The 18,594-nt window shown below is 41.1% G+C and overlaps 1 protein-coding gene across 1 annotated transcript in view; it reads left to right on the top strand.

Moving 5' to 3' along the window:
- LOC116835756 (vitellogenin-2-like) overlaps window positions 1-18,043 on the top strand; it is a 40,958-nt gene extending 22,915 nt beyond the window's left edge. Inside the window, exons 23-35 of the mRNA XM_032798870.1 lie at window positions 1,809-2,228; window positions 5,701-5,751; window positions 5,926-6,027; window positions 7,263-7,475; window positions 7,576-7,718; window positions 8,944-9,082; window positions 9,909-10,044; window positions 11,381-11,567; window positions 14,001-14,095; window positions 15,643-15,740; window positions 15,822-15,981; window positions 17,033-17,194; window positions 17,853-18,043. Of these exons, the coding sequence (XP_032654761.1) occupies window positions 1,809-2,228; window positions 5,701-5,751; window positions 5,926-6,027; window positions 7,263-7,475; window positions 7,576-7,718; window positions 8,944-9,082; window positions 9,909-10,044; window positions 11,381-11,567; window positions 14,001-14,095; window positions 15,643-15,740; window positions 15,822-15,981; window positions 17,033-17,194; window positions 17,853-17,971 (2,025 nt within the window). The 3' untranslated portion in view covers window positions 17,972-18,043. The remainder of the gene's footprint in view (window positions 1-1,808; window positions 2,229-5,700; window positions 5,752-5,925; window positions 6,028-7,262; window positions 7,476-7,575; window positions 7,719-8,943; window positions 9,083-9,908; window positions 10,045-11,380; window positions 11,568-14,000; window positions 14,096-15,642; window positions 15,741-15,821; window positions 15,982-17,032; window positions 17,195-17,852) is intronic.
- Window positions 18,044-18,594: the final 551 nt, after the last annotated feature.

The raw sequence follows: 18,594 nt of genomic DNA, 5'->3' as shown, positions 1-18,594 counted from the left end.
TGTAATAAACGAATACTCTGCACACCACTTCTGAAGGTTGCTGATCCTATTTAAATAATGGCATAGAGGTACACTTATAACTTTGCGGACAATACCAAGCGGCGGGTTGCAAGTGCTTTGAAGGATGATCTAAAATTCAAAATGATCTGGACAAACTGGAGAAATGGTCTGAAGTAAATAGGATGAAATTCAATAAAGACAAATGCAAAGTACTCCACTTAGGAAAGAACAATGAGTTGCACACCTATAAAACGGGAAATGACTACCTAGCAAAGAGTACTGTGGAAGGGGATCTGGGGTCATAGTGGATCACAAGCTAAATATGAGTCAAGAGTGTAACGCTGCTGCAAAAAAAGTGAACAACATTCTGGTATGTATTAGCAGGAGTGTTGTAAGCAAGACACAAGAAGTAATTCTTCTGCTCTACTCCACACTGATTAGGCCTCAACTGGAGTATTGTGTCCAATTCTGGGTGCCACATTTCAGGAAGTATGTGGACAAATTGGAGAGAATCCAGAGAAGAGCCACAAAATTTATTAAAGGTCTAGAAAACATGATATATGAGGGAAGATTGAAAAAAAATGGGTTTGTTTAGTCTGGAGAAGAGGAGACTGAGGGGGGACATGATAACAGTTTTCAAGTACATAAAAGGTTGTTACAAGGAGGAGGAAGAAAAATTGTTTTTCTTAGCCTCTGAGGCTAGGACAAGAAGTAATGGACTTAAATTGCACCAAGGGAGGTTTATGTTGGACATTAGGAAAAACTTCCTAACTGTCAGAGTGGTTAAGCACTGGAATAAATTGCCTAGGGAGGTTATGCAATCTCTATCATTGGAGATTTTTAACAGCAGGTTAGACAAACACCTGTCAGGGATGGTCTAGATAATCCTGCCACGAGTGCAGTGGACTGGACTGGATGACCTCTCAAGGTCCCTTCCAGCTCTATGATTCTATATGAAACCTTCCCTCTCAGTGTTTACAATGCAAACATTGCAGCATTGTGCTAGTATATGATGAGATACAGAATGTGAAAGTGACTAGACCTCAAAGGGAGCTGTGCTACAAAGGAGGATGGGAGCCAAGGGAGCTGTGTGTGGAGATCTTGGGCCTCCAGAAAGCTTCTCCTGTGTCCTGAGGATATCCTGCATCTGAAAAACTAGGTTTATGGGGCAAAGTGCCCAGTTCGTCAAGAGGCAGGGCTAACCCTGCCAAATGATTTGGAGGAAGAATCACAAAATCTCCTGTCCCTTAGATCAGTATTTCCCAAACTTGGGATGCCGCTTGTATAGAGAAAGCCCCTGGTGGGCAGGCTGGTTTATTTATCTGCCCCGTCTGCAGGTTTGGCCGATCGTGGCTCCTAGTGGTTGCGGTTCGCTGCTTCAGGCCAATGGGAGCTGCTGGAAGCGGCGCGGGCCGAGGGACATACTGGCTGTCGCTTCCAGCAGCTCCTATTGGCCTGGAGCAGCGAACCGCGGCCAGTGGGAGCTGCAATCGGCTGAACCTGCGGATGGGACAGGTAAACAAACCGGCCTGGCCCGGCCCGCCATGGGCTTCCCCTACACAAGTGGTGTCCCAAGTTTGAGAAACACTGTCTTAGATGGATTGTTTCCAACACAGGGGAATAAGAGGCCTGAATGTTTTCCTCATGACACATAATATATAATTCCCAAAGCAATGAAGCTATTATTCCTGGAAAGTGAAGAACATGCAAGTGGCTTTAAATTCAATAACATTGCACTGACTATGATAGGAAAATGATTCTCGCTAACTGATATAATTCTTTGAAGTAACATTTGATTGGACTTGCAGGCTGCAAACAGAAGTCCACATCAGCATCTTAAGAAGCAGATCACCAAGAAAGATAAAGCCAAAATTGCAGAAATTAGCACAGATCCAGCTGCTAAGTATCAATCCAGCTCACCCTCATCATCGTCCTCATCATCATCTTCCTCCTCCTCCTCCTCTTCTGTTGGTGACAAATACAGGAATACAGACACGAAAGACAAAACATGGCAACCTAGACAACGGGAAGGAAGCAGCAGCAGTAGTAGTCATGGTGGCAGCAGCAGCAGTGACAGCAGCATCACCAGTAGCAGTGACAGTAGTAACAGCAAAAGCTGCAGTAGTAGTGAAGAGGATCATGCTGCAAACAATGAACAGCAAGGGAAAAGTGACCCACCAGTGAGAAGCTGTAGCAGCAGCAGTGACAGCGAGTTTTCCAAACAGCAGGTAACTCATTCAGACTCTTTCAGGTCTGTATGAATTATATTTCTGGTAATAATTATGTTACTTTATGCACTTTATTATCATAAATCAAGAAATTATTCATTATGAATTAATGATATAGGGACCAATTCTGCCCGGTCACAGGAGTAACTTCATTGACTTGAATGAGCATTACACTCACATAATCGAGGGCAGAATTAGTCCAGTGGCCAGAGTGTCCAGTGGCCCTAGTACAATTTACTCTGACTTCCCTGTTTATACAATGGCTGGAAATTAGAAGCATATGGAGCACTGGGCAAAGTCATAAAAATATATTGTACAAATTAGAGGACTGGGCCAAAAGAAAACTGATGAGGTTCAACAAGGACAAGTGCAGAGTCCTGCACTTAGGACGGAAGATCTCATGCACTGCTACAGACTAGGGACCAAGTGGCTAGGCAGCAGTTCTGCAGAAAAGGACCTAGAGATTACAGTAGACAAGCAGCTGGATATGAGTCAACAGTGTGTCCTTGTTGCCAGGAAGGCTAATGGCATTTTGGGCTGTATAAGTAGGAGCACTGCCAGCAGATTGAGGGACGTGATCATTCCTCTCTATTTGGCATCGGTGAGGCCTCATCTTGAGTACTGTGTCCAGTTTTGGGACCCACACTACAAGAAGGATATGGAAAAATTGGAAAGAGTCCAGCAGAGGGCAACAAAAATGATTAGGGGTCTGCAGCACATGACTTATGAGGAGAGGTTGAGGGAACTGGGATTATTTAGTCTGCAGAAGAGAAGAATGAGAGGGGATTTGATAGCTGCTTTCAACTACCTGAAAGGGGGCTCCAAGAGGATGGATCTAGACTGTTCTCAGTGGTAGCAGATGACAGAACAAGGAGTAATGGTCTCAAGTTGCAGTGGGGGAGGTTTAGGTTGGATATTAGGAAAAACTTTTTCACTAGGCGGGGTGGTGAGCACTGGAATGGGTACCTAGGGAGTGTGGAATTGCCTTCCTTAGACGTTTTTAAGGTCAGGCTTGAACAAGCCCTGGCTGGGCGATTTAGTTGGTCCTGCTTTGAGCAGGAAGTTGGACTAGATGACCTCTTGAGGTCTCTTCCAACCCTGATTCTATAATTCTATGATTGCTCTCTGCATCATGTGATGATTAGGTATCTAATATAGATCTTTTCCATCTCTAACTTCTGCGTTCTCTGATCACTCAGGGTATGTCTACAGTACGGAATTATTCCAATTTACATTAACCGGTTTTGTAAAACAGATTGTGTATAAAGTCGAGTGCACGCGGCCACTAAGCACATTAATTCGGTGGTGTACGTCCATGTACTGAGGCTAGCGTCAATTTTCGGAGTGTTGCACTGTGGATAGCTATCCCGTAGTTATCCATAGTTCCTGCAGTCTCCCCGCCATTGGAATTCTGGGTTGAGATCCAATGCTGATGTGCAAAAACAGTGTTGCGGGTGATTCTGGGTAAATGTCGCGCCTCAATCCTTCCTCCGTGAAGCAATGGCAGACAATCATTTCATGCCCTTTTCCCTTGGATTGCCTGGCAGAAGTCATAGCGTGGCAACCATGGAGCCCATTTTGCCTTTTGTCACGTCACCGTATGTGTACTGGATGCTTCTGACAGAGGCGGTACTGCAGTGCTACACAGGCAGCATTCGTTTGCCTTTGCAAGGTAGCAGAGATAGTTACCATCCCTATTGCACCATCTGCCATTGTATGTAAATTGATGATGAGATGACAGTTATCAATCATTTTGTACCGTTTGCAATTGGAAATGGCGATGACGGTTATCAATCATTTTGTTACTGTCTGCGCTGTCATGGGTGTTCCTGGCTGGCCTCGCTGGTCAGCCGGGGGCGCATGGACAAAAATGGGAATGACTCCCGGGTCATTCCTTCTTTATTATTGTCCTAAAATAGAGTCAGTCCTGCCTAGAATGGGTCAATCTACTAGAGGAGCCAGAGAGCACAGCGCTCCTGGTCAGCCCCAGAGATCCCGCAGAATGATGAGCTGCATGCCATTCTAGAGGGTGCCCCTGCAACAACCCCACCGTTGCTCCCTCCTCCCCCACCCTCCTGCGCTACTGTTGCAATGTCCCCCATTTGTGTGATGAAGTAATAAAGAATGCAGGAATAAGAAACACTGACTTTTTAGCGAGATAAAATGAGAAGAGACAGCCTCCAGCTGCTATGATAGTCAGGCAGGACATTAAAGGGTGGGGTGGAGAGAGCGCAGCCTCCCGCTGCTAATGATGTCCAGGGAGTACAGAATCTTTTCTTGAGACACGAAAGGGGGGGGGGCTGATGGAGCTCAGGTTCCAGCTGCTATGAATGAAGGCGGTACCAAGCATTTTGTACCGTCTGCTAGGAATGACAGGAGTCATTCCCATTTTCACCAGGCACCCCTGCCGACTCACCGAGGCAGCCAGGAGCAATCACGGGATTGATGACTGTTTTCCACCATTTTGTACCGTCTGCCCTCAGGAAAGAACGGGAGGAGAATGCTGCTGTTCAGCGCCGCAGCACCACATCTACCAGCAGCATGCAGTAGACATATGTGCTGACATTGAAAAATGGCAAGAAACGATTTTTTCCTTTTCTTTCATGGCGGGAGGGGGGGTAAATTGAGAGATATCCCTGTATCACCCCTGACAATGTTTTTGACCCTACAGGCATTGGGAGCTCAGCCAAGAATGCAAATGCTTTTCAGAGACTGCGGACTGATTGGGATAGCTAAAGTCCTCATCCCCCTCCCTCTCTCATGACCTTCCCATTTGATTCTTTGGCTTTCCGTTATGCTGTCACACAGCACTGTGCTGTGGACTCTATATCATAAGCCTGGAGATTTTTTCAAATGCTTTGTCATTTTGTCTTCTAACGAGCTCTGATAGAACAGATTTGTCTCCCATAAAAGCGATCAGATCCAGTATCTCCCGTACGGTCCATGCTGAAGTCTTTTTGGATTTGGGACTGCATCACCACCGTGCTGATCAAAGCTCCATGCTGGGCAAACAGGAAATGAAATTCAAAAGTTCGCGGGCTTTTCCTGTCTTAACTGGCAGTGCATCGGAGTGCAGATTGCTTTCCAGAGTGGTCACACTGGTGCACTGTGGGATACCGCCTGGAGGCCAATACCATCGATTTGCGGCCACACTAACTCTAATCCAACATGGCAATACCGATTTCAGCGCTACTCCTCTCATTGGGAGGAGTATAGAAATTGGTTTAAAGAGCCCTTTATATCGATATAAAGGGCCTCGTTGTGTGGACGGGTGCAGGGTTAAATCAGTTTAATGCTGCTAAATTCGGTTTAAATGCATAGTGTAGACCAGGCCTCAGATTTGAGTGTTGCATATATTTTATGACTGAAATTCTTATCTAATATTTTGCCATATTTTGTGCTGCACCTTTTCGAGCAGTAACCCAAAGCAGCTTTTATGGGAGTTACTTCCACTTCTTGTTTATTTTCACAGGCTGATCCAGAAATTTATCAGTATCGGTTCACATCGGCACACAGAGAACAGGTAAATTTTCTGCTCTGTGCATGCAGGGCCAAACACTGGTTTCACTGACTTTGGGGAGGGGGAGCAGAATTTGGTCCACTGAGAAGAAAAGTGTTAAAAATAACTTGTGGAACCACTTTCTGTGAACTGTCTTGGTAAGTCACTTGATTAAGGATGATTCTTCAATTGTTGCAGTATCCAAGAAAGAAAGTCCCAAGCAGCAGCAGTAGCTCTTCTTCCTCCAGTTCTAGTTCTTTTGAGAGTAGTGATGAAGGCAGCTACAGAGGAAGTGCTCAGGTGGGTGTATTCAACAAGAAACAAAAGCAGGTGAAAACTTTGTCAACACTGCCATGGATTTCCATCTATTGTAAAATTCTGATATTAGTAAAGGAAAGATATAATTAGTGAGTTATTATATTAAATAATATATAAATTATTATATAATATATAATTATTATATAACTCTTTCTTGCCAGTATAGAAGTACTGTGCCTTGGATTGTCACTGAATAGCTCTTACTACTATGTCCAGTAAGAGTGGGATAACTGAACCTAACAGATGTGCTTACAAATGATGAATAGTGCATTACTAAGTGAATAGTCCCATTAAAATAAATGGGACCACCTGTGAAGTGCTACTCAACATATATAAAAGTATCTGACTCAGACCTATAGCAATTTCTGGTTGGTGTTGACAGCAGATTGCATCCTGTACTCTTAGGTCCTGATTCTGATGTCCTGATGCATATTTAGTAATGCCTTTCTCTGCAGGTTGTTCCATTCATGTCAACAAGGCCATGGGTAAAATTTTCAAAAGCACCTAAGTGATTTAGGAGCCAAAGTCCTATCTTCAAAAGTGGCATAGACATTTAGGAACCTATGTTCCATTGAAAGTTAATGGGAATTAAGGACTTCTGGAATTTTTACTCTATGTGCATAGTTAGGTACTATGACAGAGAGAATCTGGACCTTAATGAATATGTTTTCTCTGTGCAGTGTAGATATGCTGAACAGATCTGATATAAATGACTATGGTTTTAAAAGTTAAAATGTATTTGTTTAAGAAGGCAGTTATTTATTAACAAAATTTCAGTTTGGTACAATGAAAGAATCTGATCCTGTGCTCTTTGATGTCATTATGAGTTTTGAATGAATAAAGAATGCAGGCTCAGTCCCAAAGCTTGTTAATCTAAAAGATCTGTTCTTTGTCAGGTCACATTTCTATTCCATGTTTCCTTTGGGTACACTGAAATTGCTCTTGTAAAATATTTTTTCCATTATTGTTTTATTTGTTTAAGGTTTGATCCTGCTCCCCTGGAAATCAATGGCAAAACTCCCAATGACTTCAATGGAGCTGGGTCACATGCTTAAAGGATTTCACTGTATTTCTGGATAGGATTCTGCTGAGTACATAGCATGTTTTTTTTAATAAAGACCATTCCTTTAACAAATATTAATTTATCTGACATTCAGTGTAGTACTTTACTTTACTTTTAAAAATGTTTCAACTGACATTTTCTTCTGTGACTTTAGCCTAAATTCTTGGGAGACAGTAAACCTCCAATACTGGCTGTTATTCTTCGTGCTATTCAAAATGACAGAAAGCTGGCAGGCTTCCAGCTAGTGTTGTACACAGACTTACACTCCACCACACCCAGGATACAAGTGTTTGTGTCAAACATCTCAGAATCAAGTATATGGAAACTCTGCGCTGATGCTTCAATAGTAAATTCTTACAAAGTAGTGGTAAGGTTCAAACATAATCTGACCAGCAGTAAATGTTTTATATTTATATTTTATATTTATATTTAAATTTAAAATAAAATTAATTATTCCTCTCTCTTAGAGTTATCTACAATGGGGCCAGGATTGCCAGGACTACAGGATTGCTGGAAAGGTTGTAACTGGCCAATTTGCTGATTACCCAGCCACACAGATCAAGTTAGAGTGGTCTAAAGTTCCTTCAACAATCAGAATAGCTGCAAGATGGTGAGATTTGACTCATCATTTTTTGAAATTTAAATTCTTTACTTATTTTACAGCATAATCAGACTGGGAGAATGCATATTCAGCAATGAGCATTCAACAATTCGAGGCACAATCCTGCAGTTCCTACACAGGCAAAACTCCTGAATGTGGAAATCTTCATAGGATCAGACCACACATTGGTCTCTCTTGTTTTATTTAGTCTCCAATTCACTTTTGTTTGAGTGTAATCCTTAGCATGAGTCTCTCTTAGAGCAGCACAATAGGTCCATTTGAAACACAAAGTTTATTACATACTAATTAGAATATATTAATGTGGCAGTGATTATAAGAAAACTGTATGATGCTAGATTCAGAATAGGTTTCTCTTATGGGTTCACAGTCACACTACTGGTTTTTTTGTTTGTTTATTTTTTTATCAGTGTTGTCCAATATGGAGACACACAGATGGCAACTTCTCTTGATACGTGACTACATACATGTACCTTGTAGTTAGAGACACTGGGATAGTAGCTGCCTGGTTAACACATTACCACCAGATGCTTGAGGAGAACGTAGTTTAAACTAGGTTGGATTACTTGGAAAGGCTGATATCTGCTCTTGCTACCCTAGATAGAAACTATCCAGTGGAATACCTGGACAATTCTGTTCTGAATGCATTTTTTCATGTACAGTTCATGCACTTATTGTGGAGGATGAACAGGGGACTGAGTGTAACAGAGTTCATTCTTATTCTTTTGGAGGCAACACTTGTTTTGAGGCAATTTTTTTTATTGCTTAGTCAGTCCCCAAACCTGTAATAGAGACTGATGATGAGGTCCTCACCTCTTCACAGTGAGAATCCAAATGAGCATAAAGGCTCATGCTAATAAATCCTGTTAACACATATTGGGGCTTTAATAACAAGCTGTCTGGTTTTTAGGTTTTAATGGACTGTGGATGCCCAATTTTCAACATTGAATGTCTTTAACACCGCTTGGCTATCCCATCCTGGTTACTGCATGCTGCCATACGGCTTCCCGAATTCAGTAGCAATTTTCAGTGTCTTGATACTGCTGCCTCTCCTGCCCTGCACAGTACCACATACTAACACACACTGCTTGATGACAGGCTTGCTCTCTAACAGATGCCAAATACAACATTTACTTCATTATGAGTGTTTCAGTATGAATGGCATTTAAATGAAACTCCACAGAAAATCAATTAAATCACTTATTCCATCTTCCAGGTTTTACACATTTGTTCCAGCAGTTGCATATGTGCTTGGATTTTCCCAAAGGGCACAGAACAATCCCTCTCAACAGGCTACTCTGGTTATGGCTCTAACTTCTCCAAGAACCTGTGATGTTGCTCTCAAGCTACCTGATGTAAATATTTTACTTTTTTTTTAAAAAAAAGTTTTGCCAGAGAATTTTAGTGCTCACAAAATTGAAGGTTGAGAGTTTGGCACAAATATTTTTTTTCAGTTTCTACAAACAGGAATAATCTCCCATTCCATGCTCTTGGTGTTTTTACATAATTTTGTTTCATAATAAAAATATCTTGTAATTGACTTTTCCCTACTCTAATGGATAAAAAACAAAGCAGCAAATAAAATAGAGCCAGCATAACAAATACATAAACAAACAACTAATTAACTAATAAAAAACAGTTCAGCCTTCAGAGTACCTCCTCTGCAAGTCTCTGGGAAGAGGTCAGCATGCTTGGAAGGTTGACAAATCCAGGCTCTGTTGGGCCAAAAACAGAGAGAAAAAATTACTGTTGAGGACCCCTGACAGATAATGTCCTACCAGTAGCCCTTTCAAAATGATATAGCTCCAGCTGAGGCTTCACTGATCTTGACTCTGGTACTACAGATCTGGGGAGTTTGTCTCTTGTGTAAACAGGTCCCAAGCCATTTGGGCAGTGGGGATCTATGGTATATGTTTCCTCAAAGAGTTCCATTAATGAACCTCAGAGCTAATCTGTATCACCTTTGTTATCCCAGAGACTTCATATGTGGCACCTGTGCAGTCATTGTGTAGTGTAGACAAATAGGGACTTTCGTTCCTTTTCACTTGTGACCCACGTAGATTTCGATCAATGAAAGGATAATGCATAACACAGCCCCCTCTGAATATTACCATAAAAATATTGGTTTTACGGAAATTTGACATATTCTATATTCTAATCTATTTTCTGTTTCCTTTTCAGCTCACAATTTATGGCAGAGACATTAGCCTTCCACTGCCACTCCCTTTAGATCCACATATATCAACTTCAGTGCTGCAGTATCCTGCTTGGAATTTCTTCACTAAAATACCATCCTCAGTCATTGACAGTCTTAAAGGTCAGTAATTCACCATCTTCAAAGGCATGCACTAATAGCCTCATTTTTTTTCATTACTTGGAATTATTTTACATTTATTAAAAAATAAATTGAACCGCACCCAAAAAAGCTTTACATCTATAATCAAGGTGAGCTAGATTGCACAGGTGTAAATGAGAGCAGAATTTGGTTCAGTGTACCATATGTTGTACTAATGTCTAAACATATTCAAATCCAGGTCAGAAATTAGGGTTTGAGTCTGCCCATTGACAGCAGTTAAAAACACACATTCTCCCAAATGTGCACATTATTTTGTGTCAGATTCATTATCTCTTAAGAATCCTGGATAAAATTAGATTGGAAAGTGTGACCAAGATATACAAGTGATCAACCATTTTGAGTACTTCAGTGTTTGGGCAACCTGCTTTAGACTCCTTAAAGGGCACGCAGAATCACGTTTGCAAATCTTGGCCATAATCTCACCTCCATTATTTGTGTTTTTAAGGGCTTACTTTTTCAATAATGAAATATTAAGGACCCAGTTGTGCGGTCTTTTCTCAAGTAAAATCTTCAATGAAAGAGCCAAATTATGCACTGGTGCAAATGGACACAATTCATCTGAAGTCAAAAGATTTGTATCACAGCTGAATTTGGCTCAATGTGAAGGACTGCATAATTGGTCTCTATGATTGTTACAGAAACTTTTAATAAGAAAACATATAGGAGCCAATTCTACTCTCAATTACACCAGTGTAAATCCATGGGACAAATTCCCATCAAGCAACTTTACTGAAGTCAAAGCTGATTAGAGCTGGTAGGAAAATTTCTGAGAATGACATTTCAGTGAAAAGTGGGTTGGGGAGAATGCTCATATTCTGAGGCATTTGTTTTCTGTTTCTTAACCAGCTCTAATCCCGATAAAACTCAGTATAATCAATAAACCCATATAAGCTGTGAAATACTCTGTCATGGAACTCCATCTTCTGGTGCTACTCCTCTGAAGCCAATGATATGATAATTATTATTAACATGGTGGGATAAATTCTGTTCTCATTTACATCACATGAAGGTTACTGAAGTCAATAGACCAAATTTATAGGATTGCACCAGAGCAAGTAAGAGCAGAATTTATTACACAGTATTCATAATGGTCATATTTCTGCTCGCTTGTGTGCAATGATGGGCTAAATGCTGCTTTCACACTGGAGCCAATATGAAATTATTCAATACAGTGGGGTTACTTTGAATTTATGCTGGTGCAGGCAAGAGCAGAAACTGGCCCAACAATTAAAAAAACCAATTAGTACATTTGAACACCTAAATGAAAAAAGCTCACTAATGGTGGGCTTTTTTTCAGGTCATTGTTCAGTCTCCCAAAATACGATCACAACCTTCAATGAAGTTGAATTCAACTACTCGATGCCTGCAAATTGCTACCATGTCTTGGCCCAAGATTGTAGCCCGGAACTGAAATTCTTGGTGATGATGAAGAAAGCTGAAGAGTCTGCTGACCTTAAAGCAATCAATATCAAACTTGCCAGTCAGTAAGTAATTCCAGAGAATGTGGCAATTAGATGCTAAGATGATCACAAGGAAATTTGAGAGCTAGAGGGTTAATGGGGATTGATAATGGCAGAGGACTCATCCAATGGCTATTGAAGTCAATGGAAAGAAACCCAGAACTTTACACCTGGAGGTCACTTTTTTAAATGCAATTGAGGTTTGTACTAACCAAAAATCTTTACCACCAGACAGCTGTTCATTAAACTATGAGAAATTAGTTGGTTGTCTCAGTCCAGTTCTTAGGGAGCAAATACAAAGACTGCAATTATACTAGTTAGCATCCTGCTTGACAATCTCTGCAGGGAGGACAAGGATTGAACGTATGTAGAAACTGAACTACTCTCTCATTTTAGAGATGATCTGTTAGGCCACCCCTTATTTGGTGCCTAATGTTCCACAGCCATTATCAAGTCAGTTTAGGACACACACTGTCTTATACTGCAGCAGCAACTGTGCAGAATTGTACACTGTAATATAAAAGTTTGATATTAGCATATGTGTATGATTATGTACCACAAAATACCATATGGGAGAGTTGTCCTTTTTTTCCTTGATATGTGGGTGGTCTCCTCTAGTATAAGGCATAAGCTGGGGGCAGCACAGGGAGGTTGCAGGCTCCAAGTCTGTTTGTCTAGCACAGGAGTTCTCAAATTTTTGAACTGGTGACCCCTTTCACACAGCCTCTGAGTGTGACCCACTTTATAAATGAATAACACTTTTTTTATATTGAACATTATAAATGCTGGAGGTGACGCAGGGTTTGGGAATGGAGGCTGACAGCTCGTGGCCCCCATGTAATAACCTTGTGACCCCCTGAGGGGTCATGACCCCCACTTTACGAACTCCTGATCTAGCATCTTTTGTACTGGGGGCATTCTCTGCGACAGTGGAGACTTTTTCCACTCCCTGGACATTTCATGCAGCCTGGAGGAGTTCTTCTGGGAAACATCCACCAACTCCTTGTACTCATTCACAGAGCAGTGGGTACTGTCCGGGGTTCTCTGCTCGCTGTCCCCATACAGTGCCCTTGTTTTACACCTTTGACCTGCACTCTCATTCCTGGTTTTATCATTTTTTGTCCCAAGTAATCATTTGTATCCTGGATCTTAGGCTCCCTTTCCCACCTGATGGGGGTAAGCCTTTAGTTTGGTGGGCTCCGCCTACTGCTCACTAGAATTCAAAGAGGCTATCGCCTTTCAGGAGTGGTGAACTCATTTGTGACCATTTGAAAAAAGTGAATGAATCTCCATTCTTACGGATCATTTTTTAATTTTAAAGGGGTAATTTAATAAGGAAACAGTCTTTTGTTCTGTGACTCTCCTTTGTTAAAAATTCTTATTTAAACATTATGAACAGTGTATCATGATTGCTAAAATATTTTGGGGCAATTAAGCTGTTTATGGTAAATGTAATGTCTAAATAAAAATTTAAAACATATTTTTCCTGGGGAAAAAATGCTACAATACGCAGTATTTTCAGATAATCGGGCAGATCATAATTTTGCCACAGAGAACCCAATTTTCTTGTGGAATGTGGAGCACCATCAACTCACTTTAATTATTATAGAAGTATATGCTTAGCTCCAATAGCGTGTTGGAGTGCTTCACTTCAGGGTGATAAGGGAACTCAGGACCCTGCAGGATCAGAGCTAGAGTGTTTAGGAATTGTGAGTTAAGTAGCACAAAAGGGAAACATTCCTTTAAAGCAGGGGTGGGCAAACTTTTTGGCCCTAGGGCTACATCCAGGTATGGAAATTGTATGGTGGGCCATGAATGCTCACTAAATTGGGGGTTGGGGTATGAGAGGGGGTGAGGGCTGCAGCTGGGGGTACAGGCTCTGGGGTGAGGCCAGAAATGAGTTCAGAGTGTGGGAGAGGGCTCTGGGCTGGGACAGGGGTTTGGGGTTTGGAGGGGTGGTGAGGGCTCCGGCTGGTGGTGTGGGCTCTGGGGTTGGGCTGGGGATGAGGGGTTTGGGATGCAAGAGGGTGCTCCAGGCTGGGACCGAGGGGTTCGGTGGGCGGGAGGGGGTTGGGGTATGGGAGAAGGTCAGAGGTTCAGGCTCTGGGCAGCGCTTATCTCAAACAGCTCCTAGAAGCAGTGGCATGTCCCTTCTCCGGCTCCTATGTGGAGGTGCAGCCTGGCAGATCTGCGCATTGCAGTTCCTAGTCAATGGGAGCTGCAGAGGCAGCGTGTGGTGCCCCTGGCTGCCCCTATGCATGGGAGCCGGAGGGAAGACATACTGCTACTTCCAGGAGCCACGCAGAGCCATGGCACACGTGGAGTGGGGCAAGCCTCCAACCCTAACCCCAGTGGGAGCTTGAGGGCTGGATTAAAACATCTGATGGGATGGATTGCAGTTTGCGGGCCATAGTTTGCCCACCCCTACTTTAAATTCATTTTGTTCTGTTTTTAAAGTGAGATTGACATGTATCCTTCAAATGGACTCATCCAGCTGATGATCAATGGTGTTCAAACCCCAGCAGAGATTCTTCCATACACATCTAATTCTGGTAGGTGACACAGGATATTTTATACTGCATTTAATATTTTCTGCTATATATTTGAAGAAGAAAGAGGGAGAACCGTACCAGGTGGGTCAACCCCATAGACGCAGCAGCAATATTTTAATTTAAACCCAACAATATTATCAAACTCATGGCAGGGGAATAATATTTAAAAGCATGGTTCTGCAGATCTCTCTCAGGATAAAATTCACCCTGATCTGGAGAACCAGACCAAGTCCCTCAGCACTATTTAAGAATTCCAATGGCGGTAGGCCAGGGACAGACAGATCATGACAGAGCAATGTGTACAGGGTGGCCTGTGCACCCTCTGCACGCCACACTGTGATTCTTTGCAGTGGCTCCACCAAGGCTGTCTTGGAGGTCAGCAAAAAAGATGGGCAAAGAACGGGGACATTGGATCTGCATAATCTCGCACCCCAAGTATTTAATATATAGTTTGGGTAAAATGAAACTTTTCATTCGACCCAAAATGAAAAGTTTTCAAGCATTTGTAAACATTGTTGATTTTTTTAAAAATAAAAATTGAAGATTTTTGACTCTAAAGGTCATTTTAAATAAAACATTTCATTTTGAAAATGTTGAAACCAAACTTCTTTATTTTTTTCAGAATTTTTTTTTTTTTTGACCAAAACAGCATGGCAAAACTGACATGAATTTGTTAAATGTTTTGGTGAAGCCCAATCTGCATTTTTTTGCCCAAAAAGTTTTTTGTACAAAAAATTAGCCCAGGTCTATTTGTAGAAATGGAGCAATGGAGTTACAACAGCTACAGTATTGCAGCATCTTGGCTAAAGTAGTGGCCAACGTGTGGGCTGGGAGGTGTTGCCAAGTGTCTCTGGGATTCTGCCAGAGCAGCGGTCACTTTTAGCTATGTCTCATTTCTGTTCTGCATGGACTGGACTGTAGGCAATTGGCACAATCTGATCCCATATTTTCTATTATAGTTTCCAATATTTATGTTTTCTGATTTGAGGGCGTTGTTTGTTTGAAGCAAATAATGGCTCACTTAAATAGTTAAAATGGATGGTATTGCTGTCTTAAAATTTCCTACAAATTATATTAAAAAATTGGCTTCTTTCTGTGGCATGCAGCCAGAACAATGTTAGGGCATGCCATTCCTCTCCATAAACAACTGTCACCACTATAGGAATTGTACAGTTTGACTGTATTCACTGTATATTTTATAACAGCTATTCTCAAATTGATTTAATATGTAATAATTACTGTGTTATGCCCTGATCCTGCAATCAGATCTCTTGACAAAGACCCTCACTGGACCTGCTTGCAGGATAAGATCCTAACAAAGCAATAGTAATTTGGCACCTTTACTTCATTGGGGTTTTGTACAGGAGCTGAGGTCCTCATTAGCAAATCCAATTTCAGGACTGAGGTTTTAGAGACTTGCCAAATTAAGAGCCTGGTCCAAATGCCACTGAAGTTAATGGTAGACTCTTCCTTAAATGGGAGTTGGATCAGGCTCTAAAACGGTGACTTTTGCCTTCAAAGAAAGATCATTTGCTGTTATATTGCAGATGCATACATTCTGATCAGCAGTGAGAAGGAAGGCTTGTCAGTAAAAGCCCCAGAGTATGGCATAGATAAACTTTATTATGATGGACATACATTTAAGGTATAGTACTTTTTTCTTTGTTAGTGTTTTCACGTTTATAAAATAAACATTTAAATTGACCTTTCCTCTGTTTTCATATAGATTCAAGTTGGTTTCTGGATGGCTGGAAAAACATGTGGTATTTGTGGAAAATATGATGGCGAGCGTAAACAGAAATATCAAATGCCTAGTGGATATGTAGCTAAAGATGCAGTGAGCTTTGCTCATTCTTGGATTCTCTCAGAAGAGCCCTGTGCTGGAGGTATGAAGATTCTAAAATATATTAGTGCTATTACCATGAGTGACAAGTGAATAGCTTCAAGAATAATTATAATATTTAGATATATGTGCTATACTGGATCCAAGTTCTAAGGTAGAGCTGGACAATAAAGTACCTGCCAATCTGCCGCTAGTGCACACTTTTCACTATCAATGTGATTGGTGCTTACATATAAAAGAAAGTAAATTTTCCTAAGATTGGTAGTTCTTTGCAAGGTCCTGTGTTGTTGCATGTTATACCAGGTTAGTTTTTATCATGCATCTACATGCGGGGGGGAGTGTTAAATTATATTATAAACACAAAAATGACTTTTGCAATGTAAATCAGGTTAGAACCGGTAAACACCTATAAAAAACAGATATTCTTTAAAGGCAGATAATCATTTTATTGGGCATATCTTTACTGATTTGTATTCTGTTACTTTCATGTTTTTATTGTCTATCAAAAATATAAAGTTTCTCTCTCCTAATTACACTAGACTGACAAGGAGCTAGAGGACATTTTAATGGATAGAGATTGGAGGCACATGACATCTTGCCATGATGTACATTAGCAGCTACACCCCAGCAAGAAGTCAAAATGCCCTCTATGGCCAAAGGGGGGGTGACATGGAAGAAAAGGAATGTAACTGTTCCCCAAGTTGAGCAGCATGTAGTCAGTCAGTCCACGTTGCCAGGAGCTCAGGCATGTGCATCACACTTGCTCAAAGGAGCAACCCTACCCTGCAAAGCATAACACCTTTTCTGAGCTGTCTGGGTCTGTTACTGCCTCTTGTTACAGACATGCAATTGTTATCCCACTGGCATTCCTCAGGGCAGAATTTAGTGCCTGATTCTCCTCCATCTGAAATCAATGGTAAAACTCCCATCAACTTCAATGGGAGCAAATTTAAAATATTATTTATCACTGATCTACTGTGTTTAGATCTCTTTGATTTCACTGATTCATCTATTTAATACTCAGGTGCAGTTGGGGAAATGTATATGCTTTCTAGAGCTTATGTTTTAAAATCCAATTATTTGACTTCTTGTAGCTTGTAAACTGCAGCGCACACTCATCAAAATTGAGAAGCCAGTTGGTTTTGAAAATGTGGCCTCAAAGTGCTATTCAGTTGAGCCAGTTTTGCGCTGTGTGAAAGGATGTTCAGCAACTAGAACTGTTCCTGTCTTTGTTGGCTTCCATTGTGTGCCAGCTGGTAAGTCTCAAAACTCCATATCTTTTCAGGGGTGTATCATGCATGTCCGACTGTTAGACTCCATGAAGACTATGACCATCCCCCTCAGCTATGGGAGGAAGTACATCAGTCCAGGCTATAGCCTCCTGTGACACTGTTATTCATGTTCTTCAAAGAGCTTACCAGGAACCTTTAGCACAAAGAAGAGAGGATGTGGTATTTCTAATGTGAAAAAAAGCCCCAAATCCTAAATTTAGGGAGAAAAAAAAGCAGTAAAGTCTACCTGCAGAGTCATGTTACTTCAACATGGGGAAGAGTAGGAGAAGCTAGCCTAAATGATTTTAAAAAGTGTCCTGTCTTTTAAAAAAATAAGATTTCAAATAATGATGCCAATTAAAATGACAAGCTTGACTATGGAGTCCTTCTGCATTCAAAACTCTCATTGAGTTCAGTGGGTGTTGGACCTGCATAAAGACTGGTTCCTACAACTTTTATTTTTGTTTTGTATTGCTTTGACCAAGGGTTTTGAGATGTTTGCTTTACACTTCAAGTAATAAAAATGCAAGTTTTGAAACTATATAATCCTGGATAATCCATGTGAATTAACACATTTGAGTCCCAGGAAAGTACACAAATAACTTTCACATAACTTCCCCTCCCCCCGTTTTCTTATTTTCAGACTCCACAGCCAGCTTTGATGAAGAACAGATTAGGTTAAACCAGAAGTCTGAGGATTTGGAGAACACAGTTGATGCTCATACAATGTGTTCCTGTGAACAATTACAGTGTGCAGCATGACACGACATTTCACAGGGTTAGATATCCCTAATGGTGGGTTGTTGTTTTTTTGATGTATGCATACTCATTCTCTGCAATCATGGACATGCTACTTTGTTTCAGAGAGTAAAGTTATTAACACTGAATTATTTTATAAAATGACTTTTCAATGTAATATTTTCAGATTTTGAAAACAATTCTGGATACCCTTAATAAATATTTGTACTTTAAAAACAGTTGTTCAGGTTTATGTTTTGACTACACAAAATTATTTTGTCACAAAGAAATAAAACACTTCATTATATTATTACACTATCCAGCAACCTTCAGCAGTCATTAAAGCTACATTTTCAAAAGTTGCCTCCAAGGCCCAATCCTGCAACTGGCACTGTGCAGGCACCTACTCATCCAGTGCCAGTCGCAGGACTGGGGCCTATTTTGCGTGACCCAGTTTTGAGATAATCAACTTTACACACCCTAGGGCTTCATTTTCATCAGTGCTAAGCTCATGCAGTTCCTATGGGCTCACATTTGTCTTACATATTTTCAGTGCCTCTAAAAAGCAGGCCTGGATCTCTTGGGGACCAAAACAGAGAAATCCAAAATCTGAGGCTATGTTAGAGTCAACACTCTGTAGGGCCTGA

This window comes from Chelonoidis abingdonii, chromosome 7, assembly GCF_003597395.2.
Source record: "Chelonoidis abingdonii isolate Lonesome George chromosome 7, CheloAbing_2.0, whole genome shotgun sequence".
Classification (NCBI taxonomy): Eukaryota; Metazoa; Chordata; order Testudines; family Testudinidae; genus Chelonoidis; species Chelonoidis abingdonii.
This window is presented reverse-complemented; position numbering and strand designations above follow the sequence as displayed.